Source organism: Ascaphus truei, chromosome 6 (assembly GCF_040206685.1).
Source record: "Ascaphus truei isolate aAscTru1 chromosome 6, aAscTru1.hap1, whole genome shotgun sequence".
In the NCBI taxonomy this organism is placed as follows: Eukaryota; Metazoa; Chordata; class Amphibia; order Anura; family Ascaphidae; genus Ascaphus; species Ascaphus truei.
In genome coordinates, this window is record NC_134488.1 from 54,179,672 (window position 1) to 54,196,550 (window position 16,879).

Sequence of the window (16,879 nt, forward strand, 5' to 3'; positions counted from 1 at the left end):
TGCACACACATACATACCGGAAGGAAAGCAGAAAGCTGGTTGCACCCGGTGTCCGGATCCTGCAGTTTCCCCCAGGACTGAGAAATTCTTTGTGGGGGGTCCCATTATGCGGAATGGATTTTACTGTCCCCGGAGCTGCAGCATTTTGCTTCTTTTTCCATGGCTCCAGGAAAGTCTGGATCCATCAGTAAATTGACATAAATATATCCACCATTTATGACTTAGAGCCAACATTTCTTACAGTTGGGCACTGAACCAACTACTGTATTCAAGTTTTTGTAAAAGGGGTCAAATAGTGCACATATTTTGGTAATATGCCATTTTTGCTGCTGACTCCTAATACCAGAACCCAATGCTCTTTAATTCCATTGCACAAACTCACTAACAAACGCGAATGATCACACAGTATGCATACATTAACCCATTGATACACATACAGACAAACTGATGCACTAATACATAGTATAAACACAGATACACTGACATAAACAATAATATATACAGATTTGTACATGCATACTCATTTCTGCAAAGACATGACTGGTTGTTATTGCTATTTAAAGTGCAATATGTTGGTTCCAAGTATTTAAAAGTTCCCAACAATCTAAACATTAAATGAACTTTCTATTCACAAATTAGTTTATTTGAACAATGAGAAAAAATACCTTTACAAATACATGTGTAGTATAGACTAAACAGCTTTTAATTAATAATTTAAGCTTCATACTGTACTTACATATTACCAAAATGTTCACTTATGTAAAAATACTTGTTTTTTTGTTTGTTTTTTTTTACTTTGTCTGGCTTTCCAAACATAATTTTTTTTTAAACTTTAATTGAAGTTTTTTCCCCCCCAATGTAATGTTAATCTGAACATGGCAGACGTGTAATATATTTGAAAAAAAATGTCTGCTTTTGATTTGATGCTGACTTTTTCATTGGTCAATTTGTTTCCAGCAAAGTCTCACAACATTCCAGAAGAAAATATCAGTACACCTCCAGGACAGAAATCAAGAGCAAAGAAAAAATCTAAGTCAGGTCACTATCGCAGAGAAGCTAAACAAGGAGGTTAGTACATAGTTAAAAATATAAAAAACTTCTTTTTGAACAAACAAAATAATGTTGTACCCATTTTGGATGTGCCTATGTTATGTGATTCTGCGGAGTCAACGCCAGATTACTCTGGCGTTGACTCACCAGAACCAATTGTTTCTAGTTTCTCATTCAAAGATTATTGTGCTGTCTCTGACTTGGAAGATTTATATATGGAACAAGATATAGAGAACAATTCTGAGGAGGTGTCCCTTTCTAACTTTCTCAGTTTTGAACACACCACTTTTAGAAAGAAATCCACCTTTTGTCCTTATGGCTCAAAGAGTCCTTTTATCACCACATTTGAAAGATTAGTGGAAAAGGATCTGAGGAATTTGGCGGAAAATTGTAAAAAAAATACATATCAGAACAGCAATCTAACCACCCTTGAGTTGCAAGAACTACAAACCTTAAAATCAGACAAAACTATTGTCATTAAAAATGCAGACAAGGGTGGTGCGATTGTTGTTCAATCTGCTGAGTCCTACAAACAGGAAGCATTAAGACAGCTGTCTGTAGATCAGGCTTATCGCAAACTGTCCTCTGACCATACCACTACTTTCCTACATGAATTGAATGATCTGCTTGACCTTGGGAGAGAATTGTATGTACTAAGTAAAAAAGAATTTGAATTTTTATGCTCTCCTAATCCCATAGTTCCCATCTTTCACCATCTCCCAAAGATCCACAAGTCACTCATAAATCCTCCGGGACGGCCCATTGTGGCGAGCATTGGATCTTTGGGAGATGTACTCTCTCGTTTTATAGATGCATATCTTCAACCGATTGTACAAACATTGCCATCTTTTTTGAAAGATTCAAGCCAATTGATATTTGACCTTAACCATATACAGTGGCGAGAGAGTTACAGATGGGTGACTATGGATGTGACCTCTCTCTACAATATTATCAAACATGAGCAAGGCATTTCCGCTATACAACATTATCTCTCATCATCTCACTTAGCACCAGCACTATGCACTTTTTTATCAGATTCTATCACATTTTTACTCACGCACAATTATTTTAGATTTGATTCACAATTTTATTTACAACTTCGGGGCACAGCTATGGGCACCTCTTTCGCACCCTCATATGCAAATCTTTTTATGGGGTTGTGGGAGTCTAATTTTATTTTTAGTGATAATAATTCTTTTAGGCACCAAATCAAATTCTACAAACGTTACATAGATGATCTTTTATTTATCTGGGATGGTGACCTCACTTCACTCCAAACATTCATTCACCAACTTAACATTAATGATCACAATTTATATTTCACTTTTCAGGAGAATATTCACCACATTTATTATTTAGACCTAATGTTGTATGTGGATATGCGGGGGTGCATCCAAACTGACATTTATAGGAAGCCGAACGTGCGCAATTCTTACCTTAGAGCAGACAGCAATCATTCAAAATACCTTAAAAAAGGTATACTCAAAGGACAATTCATTAGATTGAAACGGTTGTGTTCAACAGAAGAATCATTTAATGTTCAATCAAAAGACCTTATCTCTAGATTTAAATCTAGGGGTTACAATATATCACATATTACAGAGGCTTTGAATTCTGTTAAACAACTAGATAGAAGGGACCTTTTGAACTCCTCTAGAAAGAAACCATCACCAGAACATATGGTTACACCATTGTTTATTACTCAACAAAGCACACAGTCAGATCGTATCCGATGTATTATACACAAGCATTGGGACACTCTAAAACTAGATCATGATTTGTCATCTATTCTCGACAAGAAACCAAAATTCGTTTTCAGGAAGGCTAAGTCATTGGGTACATCACTCTCCCCTAGTCTTTTTGACTCCAGTACTAATTTCAAACGGATTAGCAACATCCCTAAGGGATTTTTTCCATGCGGACATTGTAGTATTTGCAAGTATGCAAATAAAATTAAAAAAATTACAAGCATTAATCCAAAGGCTGAACACATTATACATACCTTTATCAACTGCAATTCCAGCTATACAGTATATCTTTTGAGATGCGGATGCGGGAGGGGTTATGTGGGTCGCACCATTAGGCCCCTCAAAAAAAGAATCATGGAACATGTCCGTGCAATCAATAAGAGGGATCAATCCCACCCGGTTTCCAGACATTTTTCAACATGTCCACAGGGGACTATTAAGAACTTTTCCTTCTCAGGAATAGATCATATACATGCCCCAACCCGGGGAGGAGACAGGCTGGGTATACTAAACAGAAAAGAAATGTACTGGATGTACAGTTTAGGCACCATGCAACCCTCTGGTATTAATATCGATTGGGAATTGAAGCATTTTTTATAATCTGTCATCTATGCTCAAACATAAGTTTATATAGATAGCTTCTGCTATCTATGTTCTAGATTCATATATATCTTCTATGGGATTTATACTCATTAGATTTGTTTGATATGCATATATCCATACACATGTCCTCACTGTCTGGAATGTTTTAATCGTATAACATATATCTACTTTATAAGATAAGCCACCTGATGATTATATATATTATTGGTTTATATAAATTTCACTATTATAATCATTATAGATCTAAATTTACATATGTATTTATTATTTATTGTATAGCTATGCACAGGTGACTATATTATATATTATATGTACTATTCTGTTATAAGGGTTTTTTATTACCATTTTTTAATATAATTTGTAAAAATTGTTTATCCACATTGAAGACTTGACTAATTTTGCTTACTAATCACAATATGATTTTTTTATATCTAATTATCTATGTATTTAATTTATTTTTTTGATAATATTTCTCATATTATATATTTCTATGTTTATACATTAGGTATACACATAGTTTATATTGTTATCTATATATTCAGTTATATTATTACACTCTATTAGTGTTCATCTAGCATTAACACATTATTTGACTATATTTTTTCATTATATATTATATATGTATGTTTTTATGATATCGATACATTTGACACATTGTTGCTATGATGTTTAATATTAGTCTTTTTCTTCTTTTTGTTTTTTATTAACTGTTATTTGTTGTAACCATTTAGGCTCTCACAGTCTCATATTATGATTAGTGTCATGTTAACATCTTACACTATTGACCCTTGCTTCAGCTTTAAACCACAGCTGTTTGCATAATTAATTAGACCATCATCTAATTCATTGGATTTAGATTAGGGCGTATACTTCAGGGACTACTATATAGTCTGACACTGTGAGAACCTCAGTACTCTTTGATAAAGCGCTTCCACGGCGGGAAACGCGTCAGAGTTTTAACCATGTGTGTTTGTCTTTTTGGCCATTATGCCCAATAAATAATCTTTATTTTTTGCCCCAGCCTTTTTCCTCATTTTTTTGGCAGTGCTCCGCTTTTTCTCCTTTTCTATTTTAGTACATAGTTACATAATGTAGTTACATAGTACATGAGGTTGAAAAAAGACATATGTCCATCAAGTTCAACCTATGCTAAATTTAGATGACTATTAAGATACTTTATCTTATTGTAGCCCTCTTTCCCCCTTACTAAAGAGACTGCCGGTACTGCCGTTACCTGTTGGCTCCCAGAAGGCCGGTGTCTCTGTCACTGGGAGCCTGGGGTGACCAGATGACCACCTCGGTGCAGCGCCTCCACCTGAAAGGGATCCTTACGCAACAGGATAAGCCCCTCCCAGGAACAATATACACACACACGTCTGTATACATAATAACTAAATCAATTTAGAACTTCCCCTCTGAGCTAAGGAAAAGGAGGGCTCAATGTCTGTACCACTCTTGGCTGTACACAGACAATGAGTCACCACCACTTCTGTCACTCAAGAGTCAGCAAGGAGGGTCAAAAGCCTCTAGGATTAACCTGTCACAGCCTGCAGGTCTATCAGGGCATCTATGAAAGGAGGCAAAGAGCCAGTCTAGACTAGCTAGGCTACATGTACTTACAGTATCTTGATCCAGAGGAAGGCAAACAAAAAACCCAAGTGAAATATTGTCTAATGATATCTCATAAGGGGAAAAATAAATTCCTTCCTGACTCCAAATATCAGATTACTCCCTGTATACATACTTGAAAACGAGAGGTAACTCTCAATATATTACTTCCTGGTAAAACATTTTAAAATAAAATAAATAAATGTATCAACATCCTTCCCATGTTTACTTATTTGGCATATCCCTGTATACCTTTCCTTTCTAAAAAGATGTCCAACCTTTTTTTGAACATACATTATCTATTGTATTTGCCATCACAGTTTCCATGGTTCCACATTTTAACGATACTTACTGTAAAGAACCATTTCCTTTGTTGCTAGTGAAATCTCATTTCCTCCAACCTTAAGGGATGCCCCTGTATAATTTGTACTTTCTATGGGATGAATAGTTCTTTTGAACGCTCCTTGTTTTGTCCCCGATATATAGTTATCATATCCCCTCTTAGACGCCTCTTTTCTAATGTAAACCTAATTTAGCTAGCCTCTTCTCATAAATCAGATTATCCATCCCCTTTATTAATTTGGTGGATATTCTCTGCACTCTCTCTGGTTCCATAATGTCTTTTCTAATGAGTGGTGCCCACAATTGTACCTCATATTCAAGGTGTAGGTCTTTCTATTGCTTTATAAAGGGTATAATTATGTTTACTTCCCTTCCATTCATTGCCCGTTTAATCAAGTTAAGATCTTGTTTGCCTTTGCAGCTACTGCAAGTGCCGATCGTGCATGAGCGGCCAGCGGAATACATACCCCAAAAAGTCCGGACAGAGCCTTAAAAACCAGGACTGTCCCGGCTAAACCGGGACATATGGTCACCCTACACATAGTACATTGGGTATTGTAAACTAGCTTTGAAAGATAATTCTAAGGATTAAAGATTCATATAATTAAACTCTTCCTGTTTGGAATTCCTATGTGACACAAATTAGATACAGTAGGTGATATATTCAACCATAACTGAGAAATCCCAAACTTAACAGCCTCTCAAACCCCTGAGGGGGAGAAACTATAATTAAAAGTCTCCTGAAATTCTATCTGAAGTATCTGTTATGTTTAAAAGTAATTAGGTTGCTTGGACAGTTGAGTTTTATGGATTATTTTTCTGTTGAGGATTATATTTCCTTCAAGTGGGAATTTGGCAGTATAAAGTACTTTATGCTGAAACACAGAGTACTCACTTAAATGTGCATTGAGTTTATGTATATGTTACGTTCAAAATTAAATAAGTATTTTACAAGAGGTTTTCTGTGTTTTCACCTCTGGCAGAATTATGTGCATTAATGCATTATTTATGCCTGTTTTGGGATCATATTTATTATTTCCCGTGTGTATCCAAATTCTTGAAAATCATTAGCACCAATTTAGATTAATTCATCTAATAATTGCAGTGTTGATAATGTTTTTAGAGCTGAACCAACTGCAAGTTGTTATTAGTTGTCGAGTATGTATTGGTAGTTGAGAAGACCTTAACTGTGCCAGTGTGAGAGAAAAATAGCCCAACAAAATGTGGGCCCTAGGGCTTGTAGACTTTTTAATAGTCTTGGCTGTAAATATCAATAATGTACTTTTCACACACTTTATATTAGCACAGAAGTTTCTGAAATAACTGCACGGTCAGAAGAATTTATGACACTCACAGATTATGTCTTAGAAAGTCAGAGCTATAATGGAGACACTCTTTCCTAGTACTGTACATGTACAGTTTATTATTAAAGCAATAGTTTTAACTGTTAAAGCATTACCAATAACTTGTGTGGAAAAAAGTGGCCTTCAGTAAAGGAAGTTAATAAAATTAAGGAAGCAGAAATATGCAATGTCATTTATACATTACTGGTCTTTCTTGTGAAGTTTACACCATTCTGAATTTTTATTTTATTTAGTTAAAAAGACAAATACTAGTTTAGTATCTGAAAATGCAATTCTATAATTAAACTTGATAAATATCCTTATGTACTGTATCTCTTTTGTGTAGATCTTCCTCCACCTCCCGAACCACCTCCAGCTGATCAAACCTGCTCCATCCACACAAATGGGCCACAAATGGAATGCTCTGCCTCGTCTTTGGAAAGGGACACAAGTGCTTCTTCTTCAGTGGAGAGAAGAAATGGGGCAGGACAAAGTCTTCGGGGAGCAGCTGGTCATCAACTCCAGCACAGGGAGCGTAAGGCAAAATAATTTCCGTTTGTACCTTTGATTTTACTTGTTGTATTTGCTAATTATGGCATTTTACACACTAAGGATTTTTGTTGACAACAAACAAATGTTGCAGACTCAAAGATAAAACAATTAAGTAGTTCCTTGTGTCTAGAACTAAGCCCATATGTAATTCCTTTTGTCTCGAGTTTCAGTGTAATTCTTTTTTACAGTGGTTAGACCATGAATGTTTATCTACAAACGTTGTTTAATGTTAATAAACTCTTGATAGGATTAATTTTGCTATTTTCGTCAGGTGGAGAAATTTTTATGACAAATCTAACACCTAAATAACATACATCAAGAGCTAATCTACAAAAACATATAACCAAAACCAATAAGGTAACTTTTGCCTAATGCCAGAACTTAACTGTGACCTATTATTAAGGGTGACAGATAGATAGCTAAAGTGGAAAAAATGGCTGCCCAGGGGACTCCCAAACACAAGTGCTCTCACTGCACTCACTACAAATCACCACAAAGAAAAAGAAAAGTAATCCCGGGCGCCAAAAGTTAAATGGTATAATGGTAAATGTATCACCAGTCCCCACTGTCCTGGATATGGTCCAAAATTAGTTCCCAATCCAATAAATTAATCCAGTTTGTGCAATCCAGGCGTGCTTCTTTCACTCTCTATCTCCCTCCTATTGAAAAATACAAAGGGAACACACCATTGCACAGAAATCTAGGACTGTTAAGGAATTATTCTCGCAAACACTAAAAATGCCTACTTACAAGATGATTACTTGTTATATACGGTGGATACAATCTGTGCTTTTGCCCGCGTCTTCTTTCAGACCTTCACAAACCCCACGTGTTGCTCCTGATTAGATCCCTCTTGTAATTGCACACCAAACACCGGAACAGTTCCACCGATAGTGTAACAGATGAAAGGGATAGTGTGGTACTGCAAATAACACTTTAATAAAAACAAATACACAAGACGAATATACACTTACATTGTGTCACGTCCTGCCATATAACAAAAAAAGCCGTCCCCAGCTTGAAATCTTTGCTCCTTGCAGTGTCTATCAGCTGTTTGCGCCTAACAGCTGTGGACTCCGACAACTTTAACTGATACTGTAACAGCTCTGTTACAAAGACTCTTCACTGATCAGCATGCCAAACGACTAGGCTCCTCCCTCCCTACGCATTTCGTGATGTCAGCAGTCACTTCCTCAGGGGAAAATAGAGCCATGACTTTAGAGTGTGCTATTTATACTTCCAGGGAATAACCCTTTCAGTACTAGAACTAACATGCTTAAAGGAAAAGGGCCAATGATGCTGTCTAATGTGCAGATAGAAATATTAAAATACATCAGCGTAATGTAATATAGTCTAAAGTAATGGGTTACTCCTTTCTTACTCATTATACAAACACGGACCCTTAAACCTCTAAAGTCTAATAGACCATACAGTAATGTACATAAAAAGTGATAAAAATATGCAAACATATGTCACGGTAACTTATGACAAGATATAATATACACCAAATAACTGGGTTGAACTGAACGAGGCTTAGATATAATAAAGTATATTTATTCCTTAAATAGGTGAACACAGCAGTATAGTACAATTAACAGGCAAGAAGATAACACTTACTTAGGGTTGGGGAATGAAGAAGTATCAGATAGCAATTATCCAGCAATCAGGTGACAATCAAGATGTAATTAGAAGACAAAGACTGTAGGGTTGACAACAGTTTATATACCTTTGTAACCCTATTCTTAACATTGAATACAGACTATTGGATAACAATTAACTGTATCCAATCTCTAACGTGGGAACACAGTTTAACCCATGCCCCCCAGCTAGTTAGCCCATGCATACTGGGACTCTGAGGGTCTCATTTCTGTAGCCCCACATCTAAATCAGGGGTGCCAGCCAGTCTACCAGATGGAGTATCTGGCAGGATTTTCCTTGTTTGAAGGTGTAAGATATAACACTTGCAAACCACTTTAGCTTCATGCTTCTCCGCCCTCATGTAAACAGTTAGAGTGGCGGATTCTTTTGATCAGTACTTGGTTCCTAGATTTTGGGTCGCCCCCCTTGGCCATTTGCATTCCTTAGGGACAAGGAATCTTCGCGGGCTTTTGCCCCCGCTTCAAAATACAGTATTATGGTTAAAACACAAACATATTAAAATATCCAGTTCTGTTGGGTCCAGCGGGTCCAAACTTCCCTGACCTTACTGCCGGAACTGGGACACTATAGGGTCCAAGTTTCAGCCCGCTGCGACCTTCAGAACCAGAGATACACAAATACCACTTCAACCATTTCATACTTTAACACAAAATTCTCCGCTGTAAACTAAATCACAGTTTTTCACTAAATCCCCATTGAAAACAACGGCTCCGCCGCCATAGACTTTCAATGGTAATCCGCCGCCATTGGCGGCTATGGGAGTCTGCCGCCATAGACTTTCAACGGGGCATCGCCGCCGTTGAAGCCTATGAGTTTTCAACGCCATAGCCAGTCAACGGGAACCGGCTGCCATTGAAGTCTATGGGAAAAACTCACGAACCTTTATGGTGGTCCATACTCTGTCGGGTTGGTCAGAGAGGGTCAGGAATGGTTCAACAGCCATGCCGGAGCAGTGACTACAGGCACCCCAAACCATGGCCCTCTGGACCCTCCAGAACCGGAGATATGGGCTTATGATTTGCAGGTTTCGGACTTAGCCGTTTTCTCGTGCCGTTTCTGCCGCCGCCATTGTAACCTATGGCGCGACCCGCTCAGCTGGCACGACCCTTTTCAGGGGTCCTGGATACTTGGACCCGGTGGTGGTCGAGTGAGGGGAGGCCCAGGAACTAGGGGCAAAAAGAATTTTATTTCTGGGTGCCCTAGAACCTAAGATTCCCACGCCACTTGTCTTTTAACTTGACCTAACAGTGATGAAAGCTCTTTTTCAGAAAATGTATCCGCTTTGCGGTTTGGACGGCTGCCAACTCGTTCCTGGAAAGCGCCGTCGAGGAATCTCCATTGAAGTCAATGAGCCCATTGACTTACAATGGGAAACCGCCGCTCCTCCTCTCGGACACCACCTGCTAGTCTTCGAGGGAAACAAGTCCAAAACAGCTAGATCCGTCATTGAAATGAATGGACCGCAGCCCAGTTAACCCCTTGCCTCCCTGGTGAGGTCAGGGGGTGGCCATATGGGGTGCAACCCCTTTAATACCGGGCCAATCCCCCTCTCCCTCTACACCTCCCCTTCTTAATGGGTGACCTGTGGCACACTGGCCCTAACGGGGAGTGGGGCACTGCTGGCACCATTAATGAATTCAGTCTCAGAGGGATAGTCCTGACGTGAAAGTCCATCAGCATTGCTGTTTTCACTACCCTTTTTGTGCTGAATGGTGAACTCAAATTCTTGCAAGGCCAAGCTCCATCTTAGCAACTTGGCATTCTCCCCTGATGCCCTCTGCAGCCGACTCAGGGGGTTGTGGTCTGTGAGGACCGTGAATGCCCTTCCATACACATAGAGCTGGAGCTTTTTGAGTGCCCACACAATGGCCAAGCACTCTTTCTCAATGGTGGCATAGGCCACCTCCCTGGGGAGTAGTTTTCGGCTGAGGTACACCACAGGGTGCATCTCTGCCGTTGTCGCCCACCTGGCTCAACACAGCCCCAATGCCATAGTCGGAGGCATCAGTCTGCATAAGGAAATGTTTGGTATAGTCCGGGGCAACATACAGAACACCTACAAGCTCATATTAAACCCCCAAAATACCCACAACATATATATATATAAGCATATAAGTTTCACAGAGGAGTGCTACTGAGCATGGCAATATATATATATTTAAAACTAGAGACATGACATAAAACACAGACAAAGCTCAGTGCACATCCAGAAAAACTTATATACGGTACAGTGCCTAAATATACATGTATAAATAACTAATAAATAAAATGGTCTTTTAGTTTAACATTTTGGCCAAATTGTTGTAAGCCCTTGAGCCAACTGCACGGCAGACCACGTTTCAAGGGTCCCTACACTAATATAGATTCTTAATAACCTGTGCATTGCCTGGAAGAATGATTTATAATAAATCTGTCAATATTAGTTGCAAAAGTTCTAAGTCTGATTGAAGCTTTTATTAACCTGTACATTACCAGGAAAAGCACTCTGTAATAGATTTGTCACAATCACACTGTAAGCAGGCAAGTTCCCCTGAGAGTGGGAGATGCCATGGAGTGGCATTCTTCCTGGAAATGCACAGGTTATTAAGAATCTATATTAGTGTAGGTACCCTTGAAACGTGGTCTGCCGTGCAGTTGGCACAATTTGGCCAAAATGTTAAACTAAAAGACCATTTTATTTATTAGTTATTTATACATGTATATTTAGGCACTGTACCATATATAAGTTTTTCTGGATGTGCACTGAGCTTTGTCTGTGTTTTATGTTATGTCTCTGGTTTTATATAGTCCGGGGCAGCCAGTTTTCAGTGCCTGGAAAGCAGTTTCACAGGCAGGAGTCCAGGTAATAAGCACAGGCAGTTGCTTCTTGGTCAAATAAGTCAGGGGCTTGGCCACGGCACTGTACTGTGGGACAAACGTCCTATAGTACCCTGCGGTGCCCAAAAATTCCATGACCTGTTTCTTGGTTTTTGGAACAGGCCACTGAACTATGGCTTCTACCTTAGCTGGCTCTGGTTTGAGGTGCCCTCCACCCACCCTGTGCCCTAAGTACAGGACCTCTGTCATCCCTACCATACACTTAGTGGGATTCAAGGTAAGCCCAGCCTCCCTGATCCTATCCAGCACCGCAGCTACATGTCCTAAGTGGGAGTCCCAGGAATTACTAAAGACAGCAATGTCATCTAAGTAAGCCCTGGCATAGCTCTGCATTCCTTACAGTAACCTATTGACCAGGCATTGGAAGGTAGCCGGGGCATTCTTCATCCCAAATGGCATCACTAAAAACTCATAGAGGCCACTTGGAGTGATGAATGCTAACTTCTCCCTAGCCTCCAGGGTCAGTGGGATTTGCCAATAGCCTTTGCTCAAATCCATGGTGGTCAGATACTTTGCCCCTGCGAGTTCATCCAGTAACTCATCCATGCGGGGCATGGGGTAGGCATCTGACACCGTCCCAGCGTTGAGCAAGCGGTAGTCCACACAAAACCGGGTGGTCTTGTCCTTCTTAGGGACTAGAACTACCGGGCTTGCCTAAGGACTCTGGGATGGAGTAATTACCCCTACGGTCAGCATCTCATCTATCTCCCTCTCCATACTGGTCTTGACCTCTGCTGACACTCTATAAGCATGCTTATGCAGAGGCTGCAGGTCCCCTGTGTGCACTGGGTGTTTTGTGAGATGTGTGGTCCCTGGCATGTCAGTGAAGAGGGCCCTAAACTTAGCTAGCATGTCCCAGGCTTCTTCCTTCTGCCTAGCACTCAACTGTGCTCCTATCTCCACCTGCTCCACAGTGTTTCCCTGCCTAGCCTCCCCTAGGAGATCAGGCAGAGCATTGCTCGCCGGATCCTCCAGCAGTGGGCTACAAACTGCCATTACTGCTTATGCCTCTCAGGCTCTACCTGTACAACGTAGTTGTACTCATTCACCTTTCGGATGACCAGGTATGGTCCCGACCAGGCAGCCATCAACTTGTTCTCCCGAGTGGGTTTGAGAACAAGCACCTGCTGTCCTGGGATGAATTCTCTGCTACGGGCATGCCGGTCATACCATTGCTTCTGCTTGGTCTGAGCGGCCCTGAGGTGGTCCTAGGCCATCCCCATGAGCATCTCTAACCGGTCTCGGAGATCTACTACATACTGGATCACTGAAGCATCAGTAGCAGTAACCTCCCCTTCCCATCCCTCACGGAATAGGTCCAGAGGTCCACGTACCCTGCGGCCATATAGTAGCTCGAAGGGGGAGAAGCCTGTAGATTCCTGCGGTACCTCTCGGTAGGCAAACAGCAAGTGCTGTAAATGAATCTCCCAGTCTTTCGCCTCCGCCTCTATAAAGGTCCGAAGCATCTGCTTCAGGGTACTGTTAAACCTCTCACATAATCCGTTTGTCTGGGGATGGTAAGGGGTAGTGTGCCGGTGCTGTACACCACAGGCATCCCAGAGACAATGTAACAGTTCACTCATGAACTGCGACCCCTGATCGGTTAGGATCTCACTAGGGAAACCTACCCTAGAAAAAATGTTCAGCAAAGCTGCTGCCACTGTCTTGGCATCTATGGTGCCAAGCGCTACCGCCTCAGAGTACCGGGTGGCAAAATCCACCACCGTGAGGATGTAGCGCTTCCCTGACCTGCTAGGAATCATAAGGGGTCCTAAAAGGTCCATCGCTACTTTCTGGAAGGGTTCCCCTATTATTGGTAGTGGTTTCAGGGGTGCCTTCACATGGTCGCCCGCATTACCTACTCGCTGGCAGGCATCACAAGAGCGGCAGAAATTGCCCACATCTCGAGATGCCCCCGGCCAGTAGTAACACTGTAATAACCGGGCTCGCGTCCTGTTGATCCCCTGATGTCCCGCTAACGGAATAGAGTGAGCTACCCGTAACAGTTGCTGTCGGTACCCCTGGGGCACTACTAGCTGTCGCTTACCGGCCACTCCCTCCTCTATCCCTGGGTTCCCTTCTCTATACAGGAGTCCCTTATGCCATAGGCAGTGCTCAGTGCCCTCCACTGCCTGAGATTCGGATGCCCGAAGTCTCACGCCGGCCAGGGTAGGGTCTGTCTTCACTGCCTCCCTAAACTGGGCTCCTAATTCTGGCCACCCCCCAGTCATGTCATTGTCTGTAGAATGGGGAAGGGTGAGGGGGAACAGTAAGTCAGTCTGTGGTTGCAACTGATCCTGGCTTACCTCTCCGGGCTCCTCTGCGCCCTCCGCTAAAGTTTGTCCCAAAGGCTGGGGGACTGGCGCCGCCGCCATTGCCGCTGTCTGGCTCCGGGTAACCGCCGCCACTACAGCGGGTTTGGGCACCCGATCGTAGGTGCAGGTCATCGGTCCCAGATCGTTGCCAAGAAGAACTTCAGCATCCAAACCGGGTAAAACCCCCACATCCCTCACACCCTGGCCCTCCCCCCAATCCAAAAAGATCCTGGCCACTTGCAGGAAACGTGGCTCTCCGTCGGCCACAGTGATCTGTATCCCAGGGCCTGGGAGCAATTCCTCTGGCCGGACCATATCAGGTCGGACCAGAGTCACTGCAGCTCCGGAATCCATCAAGCCGACTGCTTGCCGGTCACCGACTGTAACCGGGGTGAGATGTCTGCTCCGGCCGTCCGTCTGCTGCAGGTCCACACTGAGATGTCGTCCGCTCCTGGCTGTAGGCACCGATGAAACCGGGACAGGCGTTGCATGGGACATCTCACTGGGAGTTGCTTCCATGACCGGTCCGGTCGCTTTGGTGGAAGCCACCCGCACGCGGGCTACCGGCTTCGCAGCTGGGGTGCGTTGCCCCTGATGGGGTCCGCCGGAACGCAGTGGTTCCGGGCAATCTGGTCTCATGTGACCAGTACGGTTACAGTTGTAGCACCGGCACTCGTGCCGGAGTTCCCCCGCCTTCGGTGGACTGCTGCCCGCAGGCGGCCTCTGAGTCCAGTGGGGGGTATTGGCAGACTTTTTGGCTGGGGCAGCCGCCACCACCCCCTGGGCTGCTGCTTTGGCGGGCATCAGGGCTCGGCTGGCCACATAGTCGTCTGCAAGCCTCGCCGCCTCCTGGTAAATCTTGGGCTTCTTGTCGTACACCCAAGTCCTCACCGCCGGCGGGCACTGCTGTATGAGCTGCTCCTGAAAGATTAGGTCCAGCAGGCTTTGGTAAGTCAGTGCCTCATATCCACCCAGCATATCCCGTACAAAGCCATGCGGGTCACGTAGGTAACATAGGACTTCAGGGGCTGCCTCTCTTCCAGACGGAATTTACCCCGGTAGGCTTCAGGGATAAAACCGTACTGAAACAATAACAGTTCTTTCAGGTGGTCATAGTCATCAGCATACTCATCTGGAAGCGCCATCATCGTCTACTTAGCCAAGCCGGATAGTAAGGGGTCCAAACGTGCAACCCGATGCTGGGGAAGCACTTTGTACCGCCGGCACTGCGTTTCAAAGTTCTTTAAGAAACTGTCGATCTGATCAGTACCTTCCACGAATTTGGTGAGACTGTGCTGGTCCAGTTTGAGTTCATCTTTGTCGCGCTGGACAGGGGGGCAATAAGCGGATCTGTTCACTGCCATAGTGATAAACTGCAGCCGCTCCTCCGGTGTCCCTCTGTCACCCCACGCAGTAATCAGTGCCAACATTTCAGGGGTGAACGGACTGGTAGCCACAGCAACCAGTACCCCTCCTGCTGCACTGCTCCTGGGAGGTGCACTCGTTCCCTCCTTGGGATTCTGCCGCCCCGGCACTGGGTTCCTTCCCTGATCTCCGGGCGGCTGCACAAGGGCAAGCTGAGCCGTATCCTGAGGCTCTGCAAGCCGGGCTTCATAGTCACCGATTGCCTCTATCATGTCTGCGACCTCCTGGTTCTCCCAGGGCAGTCCATATTCACGGCACTTGTCTTTCAGCTGAGCTCGGGTCCTGATGTTGGATGAGCCTTCAGCCTCGCTCATGGTTCACGGTCGCAGCAGTGAGGTGGTGTTACAACTTGTGTTAACTGTTGCACTACTGTGTGTTCAATATCTTTAGTCCCAGGAACTCGCAATTCACCTCGAGTTCCCACTATATTACAGGGTCCCGCAGTACACTGTAATACAGGTTCAGTTCAATCCCGCCGCTGCCACCAGTTATTATAGAGCTTGTCACGGTAACTTATGACAAGACAACAGTTTATATACCTTTGTAACCCTATTCTTAACATTGAATACAGATTATTGGAGAACAATTATCTGTATCCAATCTCTAACGTGGGAACACAGTTTAACCCATGCCCCCCAGCAAGTTAGCCCATGCGTACTGGGACTCTGATTGTCTCATTTCTATAGCCCCACATCTAAATCAGGGGTGCCGGCCAGTCTACCAGATGGAGTATCTGGCAGGATCTTTCTTGTTTGTAGGTGTAAGATATAACACTTGCAAACCACTCTAGCTTCATACTTCTCCGCCCTCATGTAAACAGTTAGAGTGGCGGATTCTTTTGATCAGTACTTGGTTCCTAGACTTTGCGTCGCCCCCCTTGGCCATTTGCATTCCTTAGGGACAAGGAATCTTTGCGGGCTTTTGCCCCTGCTTCAAAATACAGTATTATGGTTAAAACACAAACATATTAAAATATCCAGTTCTGTTGGGTCCAGCGGGTCCAAACTTCCCTGACCTTACTGCCGGAACGGGGACACTATAGGGTCCACGTTTCAGCCCGCTGCGACCTTCAGAACCAGAGATACACAAATACCACTTCAACCGTTTCATACTTTAACACAAAATTCTCCGCTATAAACTAAATCACAGTTTTTCACTAAATCCCCATTGAAAACAACGGACTCCGTTGCCATAGACTTTCAATGGTAATCCGCCGCCATTTGCGGCTATGGGAGTCTGCCGCCATAGACTTTCAACGGGGCATCGCCGCCGTTGAAGCCTATGGGGTTTCTCCGCCATAGCCGGGCAATGGGAACCGGCTGCCATTGAAGTCTATGACAAAAACTCACAAACCTTT

The 16,879-nt window shown here is 43.1% G+C and overlaps 1 protein-coding gene across 4 annotated transcripts in view; it reads left to right on the forward strand.

The window, feature by feature from the left end:
* Positions 1-16,879, forward strand: part of ROBO3 (roundabout guidance receptor 3) — a 223,843-nt gene that overhangs the window by 186,081 nt on the left and 20,883 nt on the right. For all 4 annotated transcript variants that reach the window (XM_075604305.1, XM_075604306.1, XM_075604304.1 and 1 more), the window contains 2 exons: positions 958-1,068; positions 7,041-7,229. In XM_075604305.1, the coding sequence (XP_075460420.1) occupies positions 958-1,068; positions 7,041-7,229 (300 nt within the window). The remainder of the gene's footprint in view (positions 1-957; positions 1,069-7,040; positions 7,230-16,879) is intronic.